General features: G+C 34.8%; 1 protein-coding gene across 3 annotated transcripts in view; it reads left to right on the forward strand.

Moving 5' to 3' along the window:
- The window catches only part of LOC139817776 (uncharacterized), a 155,871-nt gene that overhangs the window by 73,638 nt on the left and 59,399 nt on the right, over window positions 1-22,834 (forward strand). For 2 of the 3 annotated variants that reach the window (XM_071786092.1, XM_071786079.1), the window contains exon 2: window positions 18,673-18,890. In XM_071786092.1, the coding sequence (XP_071642193.1) occupies window positions 18,673-18,890 (218 nt within the window). The remainder of the gene's footprint in view (window positions 1-18,672; window positions 18,891-22,834) is intronic. The other variant, XM_071786085.1, reaches the window with a different exon arrangement.

A 22,834-nucleotide genomic window follows, 5' to 3' on the forward strand; every position in this document is an offset into this window, starting at 1 on the left:
GGAGATCGTGACAGGTAATGTCGTATTAAAAATTACTTGTATTAAATTAAATTAAAGTTTAATTGAAAGTTCGATGAAGAATTACACGATCTAGTTTAAATTGCATTTGGATTGGTAGCCACTTTGTAGGCGAGTCACGTAAAGTTCTCGGATGGGCACGTAATTAAGTGTCCCGGAAGGGTGCTGCGGCTTATCATTTACGATCGCATAAGAACAGCAGAGAGGATCATGAATCATTATATCCTTTCATGTTCTTAATAGCAGAGATCAGAGAACCGCGAGCTCCGTTGATCCCGGAGGTTAATTAATTAGTTCGAAAGATCATACGAAGATTCTTTTAAACACGCCACCTTTGAAACAATTTAATTAAATCTCTGTAACGAGTACGCCTTTCGTTGGGTTTCCATGCTCCTGCTGCGTCCTTTTTGTGTCTTTTCCAAGGTCTTTCCCGAGAGCTGGAATCCTAAAACAGATGTAATTCATGTTCACCTTTCACTGTAGCGACGCGGACGACTGACTCGAAATTTATTTAACGTCCACTAACGTCACCGAGATAAACGAGCATCATCATTCTTCCCGTAAATATGTATAGCTTCTTTTACGCGTAAGCAACTTAAATAACTTGCATAAAGTTTTACATACAAAACAGGAAAATTAATCTCTTAAAAGTTAGTGAATTCGGCACATGTAAAGCGCGTACCTCTAATTTTTAACTTTTCGAACGTGTTACAATTGAAGTGATAATATTACAGACATTACGTTGAATCTTTAAATAATATATTCTATGTAATGATGCTATACGCTTTACTATAATGCGATTATGGAAGAAACTATATTGTTTTATACATCGTAATACAAGCTGCAACATTAAGTAATGACTCGTCAAGTATTATTTCGTTACATTGTGAAATATAATTTTCTCTCTCTCCCTCTCTCTCTCTTTCTCTCTCTCTCTCTCTCTCTCTCTCTCTCTCTCTCTCTCTCTCTCTCTTTCTCTCGGCATATCAAACACCTTGAACAGGTGCGGTAGAAATTAATTTCCTTCGTCTCATGGTGGTAGCAGCGCGAGCGTTGGAATCTGTTTAATCAGTACCAGTAACCTCGCTTGATAAGGCATTAAGGGCTGTAGACCAAATTAAGCTATTATGTTTGTTAATTAAGGGTACCGCTGTCTTAGGAGACTTCGGAAAACGGCGAGTCTCCCAGATACTATCGGCTCCCTTTACAACCGGGAATTACCTCCATTTAAAGCGTCAAATAATCACAATAATTTCTTTCTTTTCCACGCTTTAGTACAACTTTCTTTACGCTATTTTTAACTCGTCAATGATAAATGACTATTTAATTTAGACACAAAAAAATTGTGATAGCTGTGTATATGTGTGGTATGTAAGTACGATAGTTTTTATCAAAAAATTGGACAGAATTTTAAATCAATTTGCGTAATGCGGAGGGACACACTAAATTTGTTAGGTTAGGTAATATATTTTTTTACTCGATAAATCGTTGAACCATACGGATAAATTATAAAATTGGGCACTTTTCTGCCATCGAGATTAAATGAAGGCACGTGAGATTTATGCGTACGCACGTCACATAATGGGAGATATCTTTTTGTAACAATGCTTTTCTTTCCGTCATATATCTAAAAGAATCTTTGGAACGAAACACACGACGCGAAGAATATTTTTTATATAAAAATTCATTGCCTTATGTCGTAGAAACGGCTAAGTAACGAGGTCGGTTCCTGAGCAGCGCGTACAGGCGGTGATAGAAGTCGAAGGCTGTAATTTCTTACCTCCGAAATTACCGACAAAAAGAGGAAAAAAATGGAACATGAATTTATGTATATACTCGGCTCGGGGCTCAAGAAGGAGTTTTCTCCATTCAGACACTACTTTTTGTTTGTTCTCGAACTTCCTCATTCGCTTTATTACACTTAGTAAATACTTGTTAAATATATGACTTCAACTTTTGTCCACGTAGTACTTCTTCCTTGTGAAGAGGAGGAATAATAATTGCGTTAATAACTTTAGCATGATAACGTAATATTGCATGTATATCGGAAGTATAAAATTGCTGCGTATAGTTGCAAGAAACGTTTAAAATAGTGAACAAAGGTAAATATTATCGCGCGAAGTAGAAGTTTTAAGAGTTAAGACACTCTTATACAGGAATTTAATACTGTAAGTGATTATTTGGCTAGTGATTAATTACTTATTTTGAGTATTAAAAGTACTATTTTTAATGATTTTAATACTTAAAATAAGTAATTAATTACTAGCCAAATAATCACTTATTAGTATTAAATTTCTATAAGGGCAATGTTAATATAGAAAGTCACAAAATAAGTGCATCTATAATATTACTTAAGTAAAAGAAGAATTTATTTGAATTACGTTTGATGTACATATGATTCACGCATTTGAGTAAAAAAAATAGTAAAAAAAATTTATATCCCATATAACTCTAACTGAAACAAAATGAATTTACAATATAAACATGCGAGGGATTACAGTGTTTGTACACATAAAATTCCAATAAAATAAACAAAATCTATTAAAGAAAAACTAAATAAAAATCTTTTAATACATTTATAAATAAAATTTAAAAAAATAAACACTTCGAGATAAAGACTATCGCTTTTTCCACTATTTCTCTGGAATTCGTAGTATATAGATTTTTTGTGTTTGCACGTTCATCATTCTGCATTTCTCTTTCAATCACTCGACATTTCAGCGTTTCGTAAAATGCAACAATCTTTTGTCGTTGCATCTATATCCAACTTAAATTTATCCGCAAAGACAAGCGTTGAGACGTGCTATCGACTATTCTGTTCGCTGTGCGCGTTAACGTCACCCTGATGCAATCCCTCATATAACGCTTTGGTATAACACCGTCTTGGTATAACCCCTCACGCTAGCACATCTTACACCAGTTTTAGCGTAAAATACAACGAGGTATAGATAATCTCGTTACTTAGTGCCGCGCGGAGAGTTATTCTTCGTTGACGACCGCATCAAACGTCTCGGGTATAAACCCGGATGCATAATATTTAACCGGATATAATATTCGACGTAACTCGACCGACTACGGCGACGTTAATTATATTCGAGAAATCTTCAGAAAGTATAAATCGCGGTTACGCCTGTGTATTAAATATTAACGATTCGAGTCGCGCAACGACGCAAGTTGTTTAGTTTCGTCGTAAATGATACTCCTCAGAAAACGTAAAAATAAGCATTGTTTTCTTAGACATATGCATGCTTTTCATTATGCTTTTTTATTGAATCAAAGGCAATTATTTGTACACGAAATTGATTGTTTGCAACTTGCATATGGAATGAAATATGTATAAATAAATAAATGTATATTAATAACGTCAACCTATAATAATACTCCATATGAAATGCAATAACTATAATTCTTAATATTATTACACTGAGGGAAAAATATTGTAGAATCAACAAAACAATTTTGTTGATTTTTCAATTTATTGATTCAACTATTTATTTTATTGAATTAAGTACACGTCTATTATTTGGACAAAATGAAATAATTGAATTCTGAAAATGGTATCATAAAAAATTATTTTTTTTTAAGTTAATTAATTTTGTTAACTCAATAAAATAATTTTGTTGAACCAAGAACATTAACGTTTTTAAAAACAGTAAATTTATTCAAAGAAATATTTAGTTAATGTTATATTATGTATAATTAATAGTATAAAATATTTAGTTAAAAAGAACAAATCAATATATATAGTCAACAAACAAAATAGTCATAAAGAACAAAAAGAACAAAATATTTTGTACAAATATTTTGTTAAGCCAATCAAATTATCTGCTTGGCAACATACAATCTTCCGGTTTTATTAAATCAACAAAATTATTTTTGAAAAAAATAATTATTTCTCTCAGTGTATAAATGTTACAACGAAACATATTTAACTGTTTGATATGTTTGTTGATATGGAAGATATGTGGAGATATCATAATATTGCATTAATCGATATTTACGTTGTATGAAAAATAACCGGCGGAGTTTGCCAGATATTCGATTTCGTTTTACAGGCAGTAAAACGTTCGGCGTTGTCGGCCTCTTCGTTCGCGAGTCGATTCACGTTCTATGCGCGATTTCAATGACGGGGGAGAATCGTAAATTGTTCGTGCACGGTACAAAACGATCGATTCTTCCACGCGATCGATCCGAATTCAAGAGCACGCGGATAATTCAGTTTCTATCGGCTGGAGATCGAGCACTTCGCCGATCTATTCCTACGTGTAAAAATGGGGAAGGTAAAAAGATCCAGCCTAGAACGCGGCCAGCCGAGACGACGTTGCGCTGAAAATTCCGTGGCGTAATAATCGAACGCCGATAGCGATCTCTCGGATCGTTTCCGAAGCTCGCGAAAATTTCCGCGCATCGTTCCGGATGTGAGCGCTTCTGGGTTGGTTTGCTGCCATTAAGTCGAGCGCATGCGGCTCCAGTCTCCAGTTCGGAAGCCGAGAGCCCGCGGCGACCCGCCAGAAAGTCGACTAAGCAAATATTGTATGTTGTTCGTTCTCGATTTCTCCTACGTCACGTATTACGATCAAATTACGATGGCATCTCTGACAGCAACTGTTACCCTCGCGTTATAATTCTTTTTTTTTATATACGTGCCAATAAAACACGCAAATAATGAGATACAAATTTATTCTCTGTTTTACAACATGTTTAGATTTTCATCTCGTAAATACTTTTAAGTAAATAATTCACCAGTGTCCCACGAATGTATCAAAAAACATGATAATTATCGATTAGATCTGTTATTCGAATTTGAAGCGAAATTTGCTTTCGGTTATTTCATCAGTAATTTTCATAGTGCGTTTTAACAGTCTTTTGTGAACTCTTCTCAAAGATAAAGCTTCAAAAGGGATTTGCTAATTTCTAAAAGCTTTCTACGGTGCACGACGTAAGCCTGATCAAAGCTTTTACCATTTTGAGTTCTCTCGACATTTTAGTGTCGTGGTTGCTCGATGCGCCGTCGCATGAATATTTTAGGGCCCCTTCGATCTACGATAAACTAAAGTAAACTAAGTACAGTAAACGTTTCACGTCGCCGTGTTGGAAGTTTGATTAACGTGATCGTATAATATTGCTTAAGCTAGATTAATACCAAAATCACGGTTTGAGTGCAGGAAACCTTTAAGGTTTATTGAAAACTGGATTTTTAATAAATGAGGTATTATTTATTACTTAATAAATATTCGATTTTGATTTAATTATAATATTGGCAATATCATTATTTTATAAAATATGGGAGTATAATAAAATTATGTAAATCAGTCAATGATTTTATGTTACTTATATAATTAAATTGCCTGAAATAATGTTATTAGTTGTTATTTGTGATAAATTTTATTATAAAGAATATATAATAAATTATTGAAAACTAATGAAACATGCACACCCAGTATATGTTTCTATATAGTCTTTATAACGGAATAATTATTGTATTAATTAATTATTTTATTACTTCTATTTTAAAATTTAACTAAATTGTCTTTTATAATGGTTACATTAAAATTTGATATTAGTGTGCCAAGAAGTAATAGATCAATGCGTGAAATGCACGAAAACGCGATGGTCGTATTTTTGCGAAAGTAATCGCGCGTGCCGGAGAAAAATAACCTTTTCCGTTTACCCTCCACGATCTGAGTTTGCAGTTTTTCAACATCCCCATTTCCGTTTTCCAGGGTTGGTTACGTTCTCCACCGACCATGCAAACTATTACAGTTAGTTGGTCTGACAAAGAACCTGATGGATCGTGCGTAATTAGAATTACTGCAATTGTTCGGAAAAGAGAGAATGACGTGATTAGCCCCCTTTTTATCTGACTTGCAGTACTTTGAAAAATCATGTGCTTAAGGTTCACTACATAGTGTGGAATTTCGAATATTTTCACTTTTAATATTGATTTTATTCTCTCTTTTCACATCTTTCTCCTGGCTTTCATCTTTTGTGACGGTTAGCTTTGAATTTCAACGTTTAATTGAATCAGAGAAAAGGTATAAGAGAAAAAATATAAGAGAAAAGGTATAAGAGGAAGAAAAGACTGAAGAATTGAAGAAATCAAATGTTTATTATACATAATTAATACATCAATATTTATAACGCAAGGAGTATTCGTAGGATATACACAACGAGTAAAAAGATGGAAAACGTTCCAACACGATTGAGAACACAATTGCATCTCTGCGTAACGCAAATTTTTCACCCTATCCGCTATGTAAATTTTCGCGAGTTTGTTATCACGAGATGTCCGACTTTGCGTCTATTCTCTCGTTGGTTTTCCCCACTTTCCGTCACTTTGACTTCTCTTTTCTTTTCTTTTCATTCTATTCTACAGAGTTTGAGCTTTTAATGTACCAGGCGACCCGAATAGATGGCATACGAAGCCACTTCGTCGTAAATACAGCGAGCGCTGTAGTTTCCATGAGAACGACCGGTATATAGTGCCTCTCGCTTTAACAATCGGGGCGGCACTTTGTTTCGAGTGCGGCAGGAAAACTAACTACGTACGTACACACCGCGATTCGAAACAATTCGACTTTGACCTCCGACAAATTGCAAGCTCATCTGAAAGCATGAACTGGCGCCATTGAAGATGTGTTAAAGAATAGTCGCGACTGGACGATTGCGCTAAAGGATCAAAGGGCTAAGTAAAAAGACCCTACCTTTTCAAATATTTTATTTTTTCGCATTGTCTAGGAAACCGTAAATCGCTGAAGAATTTCGGTGTACATTGCAAACTCGATGTAATGGGAATTAACGGGTGTTACTGTGGAGCAGGTTATTATATATACATAGTTTGTGTGGTAACTCCCATTTAAGTAATGCTGGTTAATCTTCTGGTTAACGGTTTACCCGTTAAAACTTTACAAACATCTAGATTTTAGGTAGAAAATTTCTTTGAATAAAATTTACGCATGAATAATGTAACATATTATCTAAAATTATTATAAAATTATTAATAATTTAACGGTACATTAATTTGTATCGCGATAAGCTGTAATGCATAATTATACATATATTTACATCCAAATAACAATAGTTATCGTTCATTGCACGCATAATAAATATAAATATTATATTACGTGTGGACAATATGTGCTCGATAGATCGATCATTATTGAATTATTATTACGGAATTAATACAGAAACCTTGATTTATGTTTTTTTTGTCTCAACCAGTTGAGAATTTCTTACATTTTAATATTTGTTCCAAAAATTTCATCTTATTGCAATGAATTTATTTCAGATCAAGCATCTTACACTTGTGATAATATTATCTCAGGCCCCGTACCTTGAAATCATTATTAATGACTTTGCAGGCTTCGTTAGACGCTTTTTACATACCACGAGGAGCGAAAATAGCGCAGGCAGGCGATATCCACGGCATTTGTGCGCGCCATGCCCGCGCACATTTTAATGAGCTTATATGATTAAAAAAACGCCTAAGTACATGGAGTCATTGACAAGCTGAAGGTTCATTTTATTTTCGACTCTCCCGAGAAGCTCTTAAAAGCCTTTTTATTCCCGGCGAATAATTGATCGTATATTGATCGTCGCTAAGAGGGGTATTAGAAAAACGCATGCAAAGTAAATGAAAGACGTGGAACAGCTTGCACTAGTCCACTCAGAACGCGTCAAAAAGTACAAACCTTTTTACAGTTTTGTACCGACCAGAAAGTAAAACGACGCTCTTACATCGAGGCGTATTTCTCTTTGTAAGTGGACGAGAAGTGCCTTCTGCAGCGGACTCTCTTCGCGTGAATCGTTTCTTCTTGTCGCTGAGAAATACTGCATCGTAATACTCAGAAAGCCGCGTTCCATCGTGAGAATGTTATTTCAAATCGAAAATGTCAACGCCACATTGGTCGTGTGCCGATTCTTACACTTCTTGTACTAGATAGAGTAGAAAGATTCCTACAGGCTACGGAGCAAGCTTTTCTTAGTGTCATGGCTGTGCATTTTTCCACGCAAAGAGATACACTCTTATCTACTGCAAAAATACATGTAAATATGAGTTTATGTAAATATGAATAACGTGTCTCTCACATTTTTTCTTTATATTTTTCTCTCTTTATCTTGAAGCCATAAAATTGGAGGTTTTAGTGGTAATGTCGATCTTTATATACAATATATGTATATGTAATTTAAATTTTTACATGTAGATATCCATATATTATATGAAGCGTAGTTCAAAGATTATTATCTTCTATCTTCTTAACATTATGAGGTGTTACAAGAGCTATATACATGTAACAAATGTTCTTTGATATTTTCTTCTTTTAAAGAAGCGAAAGGATTTTGACAAAGCTGTAAGCATTTTCTTTTTGTGTGTATGTCTATATAAAATATGTTTACCTTCTTCGATATGCTTTCAGCAAAATGTGTCTAATGTCAGTCGCAGACGCGTATTACTTTGGTAATATGTTGTTGAGATGAATAAGCGCGCGATTTCCAACTAAACAAAATAAAAAGAAATAGAAACTTTATATGTCGTTGGATTCTGCAAAATATAACCTCTTATTCTTTTTTTTCTGATTTAGATATAATTAATTAAATATAACATTAATTACTCTTGTTTGTGATTTATATAATATTTATCATATGTATATATTTATATACAATCTTTCTATAAATTTGTATAGGTATTGTATCGTGAATAAAAATTAAATACTAATGAAATAATAGTTATTAAATACATAATTATATTATAATGTAATTATACATTTATTTACTTCAGTAACCATTTCGGTGTATTTATTTACGGTGTTGTTCGGTGTATTATTATATCATATTATGATACCATATTTGAAAGAGTAGGTTTTGAAAATACAACACTGACAGAATAGAAATCGTTCAGTAGACTTAAAAGAACATTTATTTACTGCTATACTTTCGGAAAGCCTCCATACAATGAATATATTTAACATGTAATTAAATTAAATACATATAACTTTAAAATAATCTAATTTGCAAGTGTTAGACTAACTTTACAACAGTTTCGTTGTGTGTAGGATTGTTTTCTATTTTCTCTGTGGAATGGTCTTTTCTCGATCAATGAATCTATCTCACTTTGCACTTTGCACATTTTTTGTAATTTTTTTATCTTTTGAAAGTTTAATTATATTTGTTATATTCTTAATACTCTGAAAATGCATCATAAAAGGTACGATCTGCTAAATACGAGTTTGCCCTTTAAGTTACCGGAAAATACAAAGCATAATTCGGAAGATTCGACGATTTTCGACGCATTTTCGCGCGACAGCGTTCCGCATTGTTGCGCATTGCGTTTTTTTTACATGCCTCGCGTTCTGGACGCGATGAAACGTAGTGCAATGCTCGTTCCTCTGTTTAATCCATCCGGACGGCATGCTTTCTCTCACGTGCAGGAAAATTGAGCCACGCGCGAGGGGAAATCATTGACGCGAACGTCGAGAGAAATTACTTCCGTGCCGCCAACGCGTGAAATGACGAAGGAAACGAGTTCGCTGATCGACGCTTCGCGTCGCGGTTGCCAATAAAAATAGAATACTGCTTTTTGCTGCGCTCAGGCGCGATTAATATATAACGGTCGCACACGCACCCGATGCGGTGGAGACCTGATTAAACTCGTTAGGAAAAATATCGTTATCCGGATAATATGCGATAACAATTTGCGCGCCGACAGGTCGAGTCTATCAATTTTAAATACGGTCTGCTGCTGACGAGAGAATGGCTGTGCCAGCAATTGCACACCAATTAATTAATCTTCAGACAGATATGTGAATAATGGGTCATATCCAATGTATAATCCGCGATTAGAATCTGGTAAAATATATCAATAACTGGTTCAGCTGCAGATTAATTGAATAAATGGATGATGGTTGATTTTACATACATATGTTGATATACATAATAGACCTCGTTTCGGCAACATATTCTGTCCTATAGTATTCGAAATATTCGAACGCTAAATACATGTTGATGTATCAATAATTATGAGGATTTGAAGCAATAATTTTTCTGTAAGTAAGTAAATAAGAAAAAAGAGAAAATTATTTGAGACTTTTTCGGCTTTTTAGATGTTTATTCTACTGCTATGACTTTTATTAAATGTATGACCTAAAATAATTATAATATTAGAATGCTAATGAAATCTTGCTTTTGCAATATAATTAGTTTAATTACTTATTACGCTAAGAAGAGTAGATGATGTCCTTAAAATTAACAACTTACGAATTTATTTTCTAGGAATGAAAGACTTATTACGTAATTGAATAAACGCCGAGTGTTTTTTAAAAGAGTTTTCTAATATTATAAAACTTGAGATTTATCTATAGAGTTACTTTCATGTATTTAATATTTTGTAAATATGATGGATTTCTCTATAAAAAAAGTGTACGATTAATTTTTTATTGCACACAATCAATTAATATTTAAAACTTGCATGTCAGCTTCCCGGAATAATATTATATGCAATATATAATAAGGGAAATTAAATTAATGGCACGATATCCGAGCGCAGAGCACTCATATTCCTCGATGCGTTATTATGCAGGCTGGAAAATATCCATTAACCTCGACTATACAGATAATGATCAATAACAATTTATACGCGCGTTGTCCCGACGTATCAGCTTAAAACTCACGCTGTCGATAAAGTGCGTTTATATATAGACGTCTATTTTCAATTAGTTCATAAATTTGCGCGCGCGCGATCAGTTTGCTATTTTTCTATTAGTGTCATTCAACGGTGTATCACGTTGCAGATATGCGTTAATTGCGATGTAAACACAGTTGTCTATTGAAAAGCCAGAAGATGGACAGGAATACATGAGCACGTATCGAGAATGCCGTAGGCGCTAGATCGATCGCGCATTACGTTTTCATCGAGAATATTCATTAATTCCTGACAATGCGTAGGCAATAATCAGTAATCGTATGCACGTACATTCTCTCTGGCATTTCGAATCCGGTAGGTAATGCGTCATCTCTATTTTAAATACCTCTTATACGGAGTACGTAAAACACGCCGGCCAAATTCATTTATAAATTTTTTTTGCTTTGTTGTTACATAAACAAAATGAAATGTTAATTTATTGCTGAAATTTTAATTATTTGTTTCTAGCGATATCAGATGTTTATACAGAAACTTCGCAGAATTTATTATTAATTAGAAAAAAATGATGAAATATTTCAAAATGTGTTTAACCATACAAAATTGTAACACACGCTCTACATTTTTATTCTGGACGCGTAGAAAGGAATTAAATTTTTAGCGAAGTCAAAGGATTTTATTATATTAGTTTTACAACCTAAATTCACTTTTAGCCGCAGAGAGAGAGAGAGAGAGAGAGAGAGAGAGAGAGAGAGAGAGAGAGAGAGAGAGAAAAGTTTAGATTTATACAACGTTATAATGTATATATATATATATGGATTTCAGTTGGAATAAGGTTTACAAAGTTCGAGGTTCACAATTTGTTACTCACCTTTTAAATAACCTATTGCGCAGAATAATGAGGAAACTCAGTAATAAGTTATACATACTTAATACACGCACGCAGCACGCAGCATATAGAGGAACAGAGGGTAGCCCCGGACTCTAATATGCCCTTCTGCATATCTCGACATACGCAGAATGTTTAAACAATGGCCATAGATACGCGGTATACTTGAATTTCAATAATGTCCGGGGCTACCCCCCGTTCCCTCAATGCACAATTATTTAGCATAATATTTAATTATACATTTTTCTGTAATTATGTAAAAAATACTGTCATGAATCTCAGCTAGATTTTACGATATAAGTAAAATTAGTAAAACTGTTTTCTTTGTATCTTTGGTTTCCCGAATATGAATGAAATACTTTAATTACTTGATGCGCGTGAAAAAAACGTTGCAATCGCGCACGTGTGAAATCTAAATAATACAACGTTAGTTTGATTTCTTCAGATTTGATCTGTATTCTTTTGATTTGTATTCTAAAATGCGACTTGTTTTCCATACTCGTTACAGTTTTTCGTAAAGTCACTTGTGGATGTCGTTTAATGTGAAAAGCACAAAAAGTTAAAAGTCGGAGTGGCCGCACTCGTATAATGATAGCAAGAGAGAGAGAAAGAAGTAAAGAAAGAGAGAGAGAAAGAGGAAATGAGTACAATGCTCTAGCTGGTTCAGTTCTGAAAAGTTGGCATCGTTTCCAGATTTTAGTTGTTCCACAAAACGAACGTTCCACAATACGAGGCGAGTTTTGTACAAGCTGCCTCGTAAGCAGCTCGGACGGCACGGCACGTCTTCTGGTTTTCGTAACGATGGAACCATTTGGGACGGACATAGATCGAATCTAGCTACAAATCTCAACCGGCAATTGCAGACTCTCTTATAATCTCTACTTATTGATATGGTTATGGCTGGCAGTTCAGTTTAGATTTATATGTACGAAAGTAATTCTTTATACATGAACTTTTTATATTAAACGTTGAAATATTTTTGATACATATTTTATACATATACATATATCATATTTTTTTCAATGATTTTATGATTTATATAAACAGAATAAGCACGACCGAATTTACATTTTTTGAAGTTTTATAAAGTATTATATGTGTTCAACATCTATTATTTTGTATTACGTAATAATAACATTAAAAGTAAAATATTTAATGCTGATTTTTTTCGAGGTAATAATTTAATTGTAGGTATATTCGAATTAAATTAAATTTAAATCTATTTTACTTATTTATATGAGCTATTATTTTACAATGAATATATTTGTTAAAATAACTTGTAAAATTATTGCACGTTTAACATTAGCATTGTATAATTAACCGTTGCAAGCAAGTGTTTGTAGTACATGTATATATAGATATCGAAGGTTATGGTTCTTTGTTATTTTCATGTGAAATTAATCTTAAACGTCATAAATGTTATATTTCATGCGGTTTCATAAACGCACATTAATGTACAATTAGATTCAAGGGAAGTTCCGAGTGAGTAGTAACTGCAAAACGCGTAACCGTTGGCGTATGTCGTGAAAGTTAGGAGAATTTAATTAGCACAGCAATCAAAATCCAATAGACGTTATTGTAATAATGATTGCAACGGAACAGTAAAACGAGAGATATTCCTGCGTAATAGAAATACCGTTTGTAATTAATAATGATAAGTTTCGTGTGTCACGCTGTTTTCTTAAAAAATATTACACTTTAATAATTTTCATCTTGATAGTCACACCATAGCTTGACAATATGGATTAATACTATGCTTTTATTATTTTAATATTTATACATATTATTTATTTAGATTATTTGCATTATTAATAATTTTAAAAGATATAGAAACATGTAAGAAGAAATATATAAAGGAATTTTTTGTTTTTCTCAGTGACAGTAAATTAGTTTTTAATACATTTTATTATATATTTTTAGATTTTTATCGTAGTTACTATAATTGTACGCGATTGTTGTGAAACTATAGTACGGTCATTATTCTCAAACTCCCTTACTGGACTCCGCAGCATGTTTACATTGCTTCATGGTATATCCGTTCGGATCAACGATACTTTAATCCTCAGGTAAGCTTCGTTTCGAGGAACCTTAAACCTTGGATTAGCCGGACGAATTAAGTCGAAATATCTCTATGCCAGCGTTCGATTTGGGTTAATCTTTCATCGCGAAATATTGTGTTATTTTCTACACAGTTGCAGTTAAAATTACAACTTATCGGGAATCAAGGCTTTTCTATGTACAATGAGAGATACGACACTGAACCCGTTTTCGGGTGCATCGAGTGAAATAGAATAGGTTCGTTATCTATATTACGTTTAAATTCAATTTGAAATTGTTTAGACAATATATTGCAATTATACGTTGTAGTTTGTAATATAACTGTATTGATTATCTTTAAACGAGATACATTGTGTAGTAATAATACTTGGATTCGAAAGGGAATGAGAATTATATGGTAAAACGACGCGCCAAAAGTGAGAACGGACGTGCCATTCACGTCAAGCTGCGAATTTACAAGCTGTTTTCCAGCTTTTGTCCTCTCGCCTTTTCGATTCGATACAGGATATACGATCTACCCGATAAATGGTCCTTTTAAATAATGCGTTCCCCGCGGAAGTCGCGCTCGTAAGGTTGCAACTGAATAAACATTCGAATTCACAGTCCTACTTCCGCTTCCATGTTCATCCGTTACCAGAACAACAATTTACTTCCGTAGCCGTTATTTTACAGAGTGATTTTACAGCTTGTCGCCATAAAAGTGTGAGCACAACGTTCCTGTAAGTGGGAGACAGAACGAGAGCAAAATCGAACGCTCTGAGAAAGAACATTCAATAAAAAGGACCGTCTTAAGTACAGCTGCTACTTTTTAGCACTTTTTAGTAGGCATTAAAACATTTGTATAAAAAATGAAATATCTTTACTGAAAGTTTTTGATAAATAGCACAAAATGATAATTATATTTCTTTTCTTTGATATAATGCATATAAATCACACGAACTCTTTTCATGAAATCTTTTCCTCCGGGCGCACTATTCTTAAATAACTTTGATAATACAAGTAATAGGTATAGGAGACATTATAAATAATTACGACTATGCAGTTTGCCTAAACTTATTAATTAATTAATTATTATTAAGATTTCATATATTATTTATAATTAGAAGAAATTTTATGGAATAGAGATATTGTGTTGTTGTGTAAGTCCCTTAAGGAATGCAGTGCAAAAATCGAAATTACTTGAAAATAATAGCGCGTAAATCGTAAATATATTTAATTTATTCAGTTTTACAATTTGAGATTAATTAGGCATGATTGTCTTTATCCATCGTGAGAGAAAAGTTCCTTAAGGGGTGCAGCGCAAAAATTAAAATTATCTTAAGATAATAACGCATAATTTGTATTATGCATAGTTAAGTAATCCAATTTTTAACTTTTAACGAGTTATAAAAGAATATTACTATTTGTATCCAGAGGGAGATGCGCAAACATCGAAATTACTCTGATATGAGAGCGCACAATTAACGCATAAATCCTGTATATTTGTTTTTCGGAATCACTTGTGATTAACACGTGCGTGGGAAGGCTCTCTGGCAGCCTACTCAGCTCCTCTCCCATTAAAAATAATAATTGATTGAACGAAACAAGCGCAAAATTTTTTTTTATGGATTTAAAGAGCGCACAAATATAGCGGATTATTATTTATAATTTATTCGTTAAATTTTGATCAAGTGGGACTAGCTATAGGCAGATTATTATATTACGTTACTATTATGACATGATTATTATATTATACAAAATTAGGTGCACATTATATTCAAGATACGCGCATATAACAGAATATCATAAATTTGCATTATAATGCGATAATATATTTTTTCTTTTAAATAATATATATAATTCTGTCTTTTACAATATATATGCTATTTCTTACCAATGAGTCTTATGCGCTTAATTGGAAAATATGTATTTGCAATGTTTTTAATAATGTTAATAACTTTGCATGCGTATTTATTATTTATATCTAAAACGCAGTAGCAATACGCAAATGTCATTAAGCTTGATTAATCCGCGATATCCCGCGTTTAATTTCCGTACGAGCTCTCATAATAATTATAGAAGATAAATCAGAATACGGTGTTGTTCGAGACTGTCGTTAACCTAGTTTCGGTAATAAGAGCATGTTTCGCGTAGAATTTTCATAAACATTTTTTTTAGTCACCTACCAACGTGCACATACGCAGCAATGAATAGACGTTGATTGAGTGTATTAGGATAACGAGTGACTACGGAAATAGTATCCGGAAATAATATTCTCTATTTTTTAGAAAGAATATACTGACAACAAGATCTTTCGTTTTGTTATAACTACAATGACCATCGCTATATATTAGTGATAATAATTGTAGAATTTCATTTTTAAGCGAATAGAATAACATAAATTCAAATACCCGAAATGTGTAAAACATGTGACTGTGTATTTTCAAAATAAAATTAAAAGAGCTTTTTCAGCTAGTCTTTGTGTTTTTGATACAAAAATGTATTATTTTTATTAAATAAAAGTTTAAATAATTAAAATGAATAGTGTGAATATTATAAATAAATGTTGTAAAGAACAGCTGTTACAAAATTACTTTAATATTTTCCCGTATTAGATACTCGAACTTTTTCAAAGTCTCTTTGTGTTCTTTTTGCGACTGATGGCACAAGTGGCCCGACAAAGTAATCATTTCAATAGACAGGAAATAAAGATAGCGTCGGCATTCAGCATATACACGAGAGGAATGGGGGAGAAATAGAGAGGGAGAGAGGCTTAGAGAGATAGAGAAAGAGATCACGGAGAACTTACTCAATTAAATCTAATCGAATTGCGATACGCGAAACTTCACACATTCTTTGCCTGTGAATTGTGCACGTGCATTCTTCACTTTCGAAGATCAAGGGGCATATCGAATTGTTCGGTCATTCCAATCACGTAGTCGAGTTACGTCGGTCCCACGAAGATCCCAAGTAGCTGCTAGTGCTGCAGTTCAGCGCTTTACAGTTTGCATGCTCGCAGTCGTTGATTTACGGACGTGCGCGGAGGGGGCCACAGAATAGCGGACCTAGGTTTGTTATTGCCGGTGCAACAATCGTTTGTATGCATTACTCTTTGTGCTCGGCTTTATGCATATAATCTAGACGCTGCGACGAAGATGGTCGTTACTAAGACAATGTACCGACCATGTCGAGAAGCACTCTGCTTCTCAACGTTGGTATGTTGCGACATTATTGCGAACCTTGTCGATGGAAAAGGTAACGAATTACACGATGTCGCAGGTTATACAGTACATACCTATGGCATTAGATTAACATATAATTCAAGTATATTTTATGATACAACAATTATCCTTTTTTAAAAACTACATGTTTTATTTTTTTTTATGGTTTACACGAATTATGATAGATCACAAGAAATGTATTATACATAAGATAATTGTTTTAATATTTTAGATAGTGATAATTTTATTTTATGGTAATTTATACTTAGTTTCTATAGAGTTTATTAAATGTTTTTGGATAATTATAATATTTATAATCAACACTTTATCATTTCTTGCTTGAACGACTTAATCTGGAAATTAAAGATTTAATCTTATTGTCAGTAAAATAACGAGTGTAATTAATAATACGAAAGAATACAAGATAAAATATTACATGCTTGAAAGATAATACACCGTAGAAACATTACGTCTTATACGAAATATTCGGAAGTATTTAATATTTGCGAAAGAGAGCGCAGTGCTCTAATATACAATAATTGCGAGCATATCCGAGTAATCAAAATGATTTCGATATTCTTCGGTTCTGCAAATTTACTCAATAAAATTGGGAAGCGTATTCTACGCTTATACCGCCGCGTTACCACGAATGCCTCCTTGCAGGAGAAACGACCAATATCGAGTCAGACAGATGTTCCTTCGTCGCCGCGTGAATTATCGACTTCGCTCCTCCGTGCGCAATTCCTCCTGCCGGCGTTAAGAAATATTGAAGAATTTGCATATTCCGCATCTCGTACGTGACTGCTCACGACATAACTAACAAGCTTTTTCATCTGTTTTATTTTTCATGTTTCTCATTGGGACAACGACGACGCGACGGGTCGTACTCATCCACGGCTGCTGATAACTCCGGTGGTGGTGACGACGACTCTCTCTAACTACGGTGATGGTGGATTGCGATGACACATTAACGCATTGGTGATGGTGATATATACACGTACACGCACATTGGCACATTTATTTAATTTATTTCATGTTTGCTTGGAAATCTTGCATTTATCCTCGATGTTATATTTTTCGTTGACACTATTAATTATTACTATCATTTTATTAACTATTCATGTACGTACACTAATGCTTATATTACTAAACAACGAAATGAATATCCTTTATCGTTTTAACACGCGTTATCTAACGCGCGGGCTATTATCATGTACTACTACAATCACTTCGCTATTTCCTCGAAAACTTCTGCGACCGTACCACCCTCTATTGGGTTCTACTCGCGAAATTATCACGCGAATCTGCATTTACACGTTGGTACCGTCTGCGGTTCCGTCCGCAAACTCCATCGTCACAAACGATCTCCGCGTTAAATTCCGCAAATGTCAACTGCTTCCCGTTCGCTATGTTAAACCGCGTATCGTGTGTAAACGAAACGCCGTTGCTTTCGTGGGCGAATTTGTGCCATTGATACATCCGTTCCCGCTTCACCGAACCAATCCTGGCTGATCCACTCGTTAATTACTCTCAATCCCCTTAAATTGATCACTGTTGCGGTGGCGACGCCATTATGGCTCATCGATCGATCTTCGATACACGACCGCTCGCACTTTCCGCCCCACCTTTTCTTTTGTGCCGTTCTGTAATTTATGTGCGGCTTGAACCTTTTTCATCCATTTCTCTCATATCACCCCTTTCCACGGCGTCCATTTATTTAATATTTCGCTTTTTACTCGTATGTATCGATTATTGTCGATTGCAACACAATAATGTAATTTTACTCAATTTATATTTCATTGCCGATCGGTTCGTTTAATCCCATTTTTATGACGCTCGCGTCACGTGATTCTTCTATTTTAACTGGACAGCCCTGTTGTCAGGCACCCTGAAGACCTATCAACGCGCGGCTTGCGACGAGGAAACGATGACGTTGAAATGCCCTCCCGGCACAACCATCCTTGTCGAACACGCTCAATATGGAAGAACGGGAATGTACGGCATCAGTAAATGCAACTCGTCCGTTCTTCCGATGATCGCTGGGGACAAACCGACGAATCACACATGCGTCTGGCCGCAATCAGTGCAGGTATGTGCCAATGAATTTCTCTCATTCCGCACAGGTAAATGCCGATCGAGCAGCGCAGCGTGTGCGGTTTTCAAGTTTGTTGAAAATTACTGCCGTGTGAATTAATAACTGATCGAGTTAATTGATTTAGAAACCTCTGAAAAGATTAAATATAAAATTTTATGTCGATAAAAGTTTTTTGATAATATTATTTTTTATTACAAAATAATCAACTTTTCTTTCCTGTTGAAAAAAATTTCTTCTTGTTTTTTTTTTTTTTAATAATTAAAGTCTTCTTAGGCTATAATTGATTATAGCACTGTACTAATAAGTTGTATTTTATGCTAATAAGATGTAGTTTATTTTATAATATAGTTTTTTTTTTAAATTGTAGCGTACAAAAATTGACATTGAACTATGCCAATGTTGAAGTTCGACGAGCTATTAATATAACATATTCTTTTTGTCACAAATTAAAAGGCAGATCACATATAGGTATTTCTCGTGTAATGACGTAGCATGAACTTCGCAAATTTGCTAAACTTTGGTAAGACATGATTCTATTCTGCCGAAAGTTTAATATTTGAACGTACTTTAAATTCCGATTATCTTTCGATTCTACCTCCTCAGCTTCCGAAAGGAAGTTCCGCGAGTCCAAACTCTCCGTTCAATCTGAGGCGCCTAAATTCGGAAGTTCTGAAGAATTCGTGCGTCAATCAAATATAGGATGTGTCATCTCCGTTTCATAACATTTTGACATCGCGTTTCAGGACATCACGATTGTTCGTTCTACCCTGATACAGCTGAAAGAGATTTCACGCCGTCATTCACGGCTGCTCCATTTCTGTGACAACACTTTCATTTCTCGGTTCCCTTCGCTCTGAAACTTTATTCAATGTTTTACATTTATTAGCTCTTTGTGAACTCCTCAATTCTAATCCGGAGGTGGGTGTGGATGATATATTCATCCTACTTTCGTCTTGCTCTCGTTCTACCCCACGTGTGAGTACCGAACTGGAAAGAATCGTAAACCGAATCCGACCTCTTTTCTGGGGTTAACCTTCGTACACTTCAAGCGTCGTAAACCTCGAACGCACGAACTTGTGTATATGAATCAGAGCTCAGTCGTTTCTTATCTTTCGGACGATTTTACGCAAGATCGACATTGCTGCAGTTCTTCCTATATTGTGATCATTTTTATCGGTTTTCCATTTTACGCTAAATATAGCGCATGACCCAATAAAAAATTCTATTTATATTAATACGTAAAACTGATTGTCAAAATTTAAGAAGCTATAACATTCCGTATTCTCGTCTCTGCCTTTATTTTTCGTTTTGTGCGATTTTTCAAAATTGTCAGCGAGTTCGATTTAAGCGAAGTAGCTAAAGGAAGAAGCTTCGTCAAAGACGACGCAAACACGCAATTCAAATGTAACTGTAAACATCGTCAAAGGAGTTTCTCGCGAAATTTTCGCGAGAATGGTAATCGAGCAAGTCGGGAAGTTGTAGGAAAATCGGTTTGTACGATTTATTCTCTCAACAGAAATGCAACGGCGGGAAGAAACTCGGCGAGAAAAGTCCGCGGAGAATGCGCCTTCACGAAAACTTGTTTTCTTTGAGCGTAATTCACTGGCAATTATGGATCTCGCGCGAGGGCGGGAAAAAGGGATACGTTGCGCGTCGGTCTAAAATCTTGGTTCGCGAAATAATGGCAACTGACCTGAAAACGGCACCCCTGTGTTTCGCGAAGCGTGCAACTGACAAATTCGTTTGAGGTCGCGCGGGCTAAAGAGAAGAGGGTGCGGAAGCGACTCAGCGGTGTAACGAGATTGTCGAGTAAGGTGTTCTTAGAATATACGCTTTTTCAGTCTCTTTTTTTAGACGTTAAATTATTTATTTATTTAGACAGATTCACACGATTTAATTTTATTCAAGCGAAAATCGAGTACAAGATTAGTAATGATCTTTTGCGAGTGTTTTTCTTAATTGAAACTTGCTCTTTACGATGAAACTTGGGTATTACGGACGTATAATAAAGAAAGTTTTATGTCAGCGTCAGTGAGCAACGGTCTTCGGAAGGATCAAGCGTCTCTCGTGGTAAATCAGAATGATCTCCGTTTCTATTCTCTCAGGAAAAAAAAAACGCCTTATTCGCACGGCATTGCGATATAATAACTTATCTTCGGTATACAATAAAAATCTTCACTGGTATCCATTGGTTTGCGGTTTTCGCGAGTCCACGTATCGATTTCATATTTCATATTCCACCGACCGAGGAAGGAACCATTGTACGTATATGATCCCACCAGAATGCGAAAATGGAGTAACTCTTTTATTTCGTCGACGATCTTATCCTCTTCTGCGGATCTTGCTTTTCACAAGATTTACGCTTTCTCTTGCACATTGCGCGATATTTTTTAGCTACTGGATATACGATTCGTCCGACGACACTTACTTCTTAAAGTATAAATTTTATAAAACGCTGTAAAATTTGCCCTTTTTCACATTTTTATTCGTACATTTATACGTGTGATATATTATCTACTAGAATTATGCTTGCGAGAAATAGAATCTTCATTTATTCTTTTACGAAAGATCGAACCGTAAAATAGTGATAAGTATAGCTTTACGATGTACTCAATAACCCGCCTTACACCAATGACTATCCATAATGTTTTCAACGGGATTTATAACGCTTTTGGGTCTATTCTGCAGGCAGATTGTAACGTATCCTACGGAGAGAACCAATGATGGTCGATAGTTCAATGGGTCAGACACCGTGGAAGAAATTTCTTTCTGAACGATTTATTTGATTTCTTAACAAAAGGGGTCGACTCATAAAACAAGTCCATAGTGAAGTGTGCGTAATCTATATTTACTATGTTTTCATACATTGGATCACCTACGATTACAGTTACCATGTGGACAATTTATGGAGTTCTAAAATACTTTCATTCACTATTCACCGCTTTTGACTTTAGAGAGCTTATGTAAAATTTAAATTTATTCAATTATCGAACACAAAATTCAACAGATATAGAAATTTAAACAATTGCAGAATGTATGAGAATTTAGAAATCATGAAAAGTATCTGAAGAGTGAATAATATATCTATACAAAATCTATCTATATATTATTGATGGGCTGATAGAACGCTCCATTTCCTTTAAATGTCATAAAGGGAAATAAATATAGCGTAACGACATGTTCTTCTATAATAGGAGGAAACCTAATTGAATCACACATATTATATTCTCGAAATGACTTTTCCTCTGGCTTTTTGTCTAATTTTGACTCGATCTAACAATAAGATATTTGATGCCGAAGCATGAGATGGAATACCCTGCTTTTAGTTCTGGTTAATAGTTTATATCGTTATATTCGTATTTATCACGATTGAATTGACAGTATTATTCGTTTGAGATCACATCGCGATCGCTCGCTCCATTACTTCCATTACATACGAGAAATTCCCGGTCGCCCGATGACGCGACGGTCTTGTTTCCACGGCGGAAGCGTTTCCAGCACGACTTGCATCACGTGAACGAATCAGCGCCGCGGCGGTACTTTTCCCCGGGTGCAGGTTGCATGGGAATTTTCGATGCCGGAAAGGCGTATCCCTGAATGAAGGCGTATTCCCTGTAGAACCATAAGGAGAGTTCGACTCGAAAGTGGCTCCGTGCCTTGCCGAGCGATTCGAATCTCGCGAAAGGGCTTTTCCGCGCGAGTGCTTACCCTCTGCGCAACTTCTCGGCGACATACGTCGCTGCTTCCATAAAGAGGTAGGAATTTAAAGTCGCGGCTTGCTGGAATAAAAGCGACGGGTGCGCTAGACGCGTTCTTCCGCGAGGAATGTATGTAAATCGCGACTGAACGGAAGATCAAGGACCGAAGTGAATGTGCAAATATCGATAACGAGGATTCGGAAAAAGGTATTTATATAAATGAGCGGATATTATGAAATA

The sequence above is a fragment of the Temnothorax longispinosus genome, chromosome 1 (assembly GCF_030848805.1).
Source record: "Temnothorax longispinosus isolate EJ_2023e chromosome 1, Tlon_JGU_v1, whole genome shotgun sequence".
NCBI lineage: Eukaryota > Metazoa > Arthropoda > Insecta > Hymenoptera > Formicidae > Temnothorax > Temnothorax longispinosus.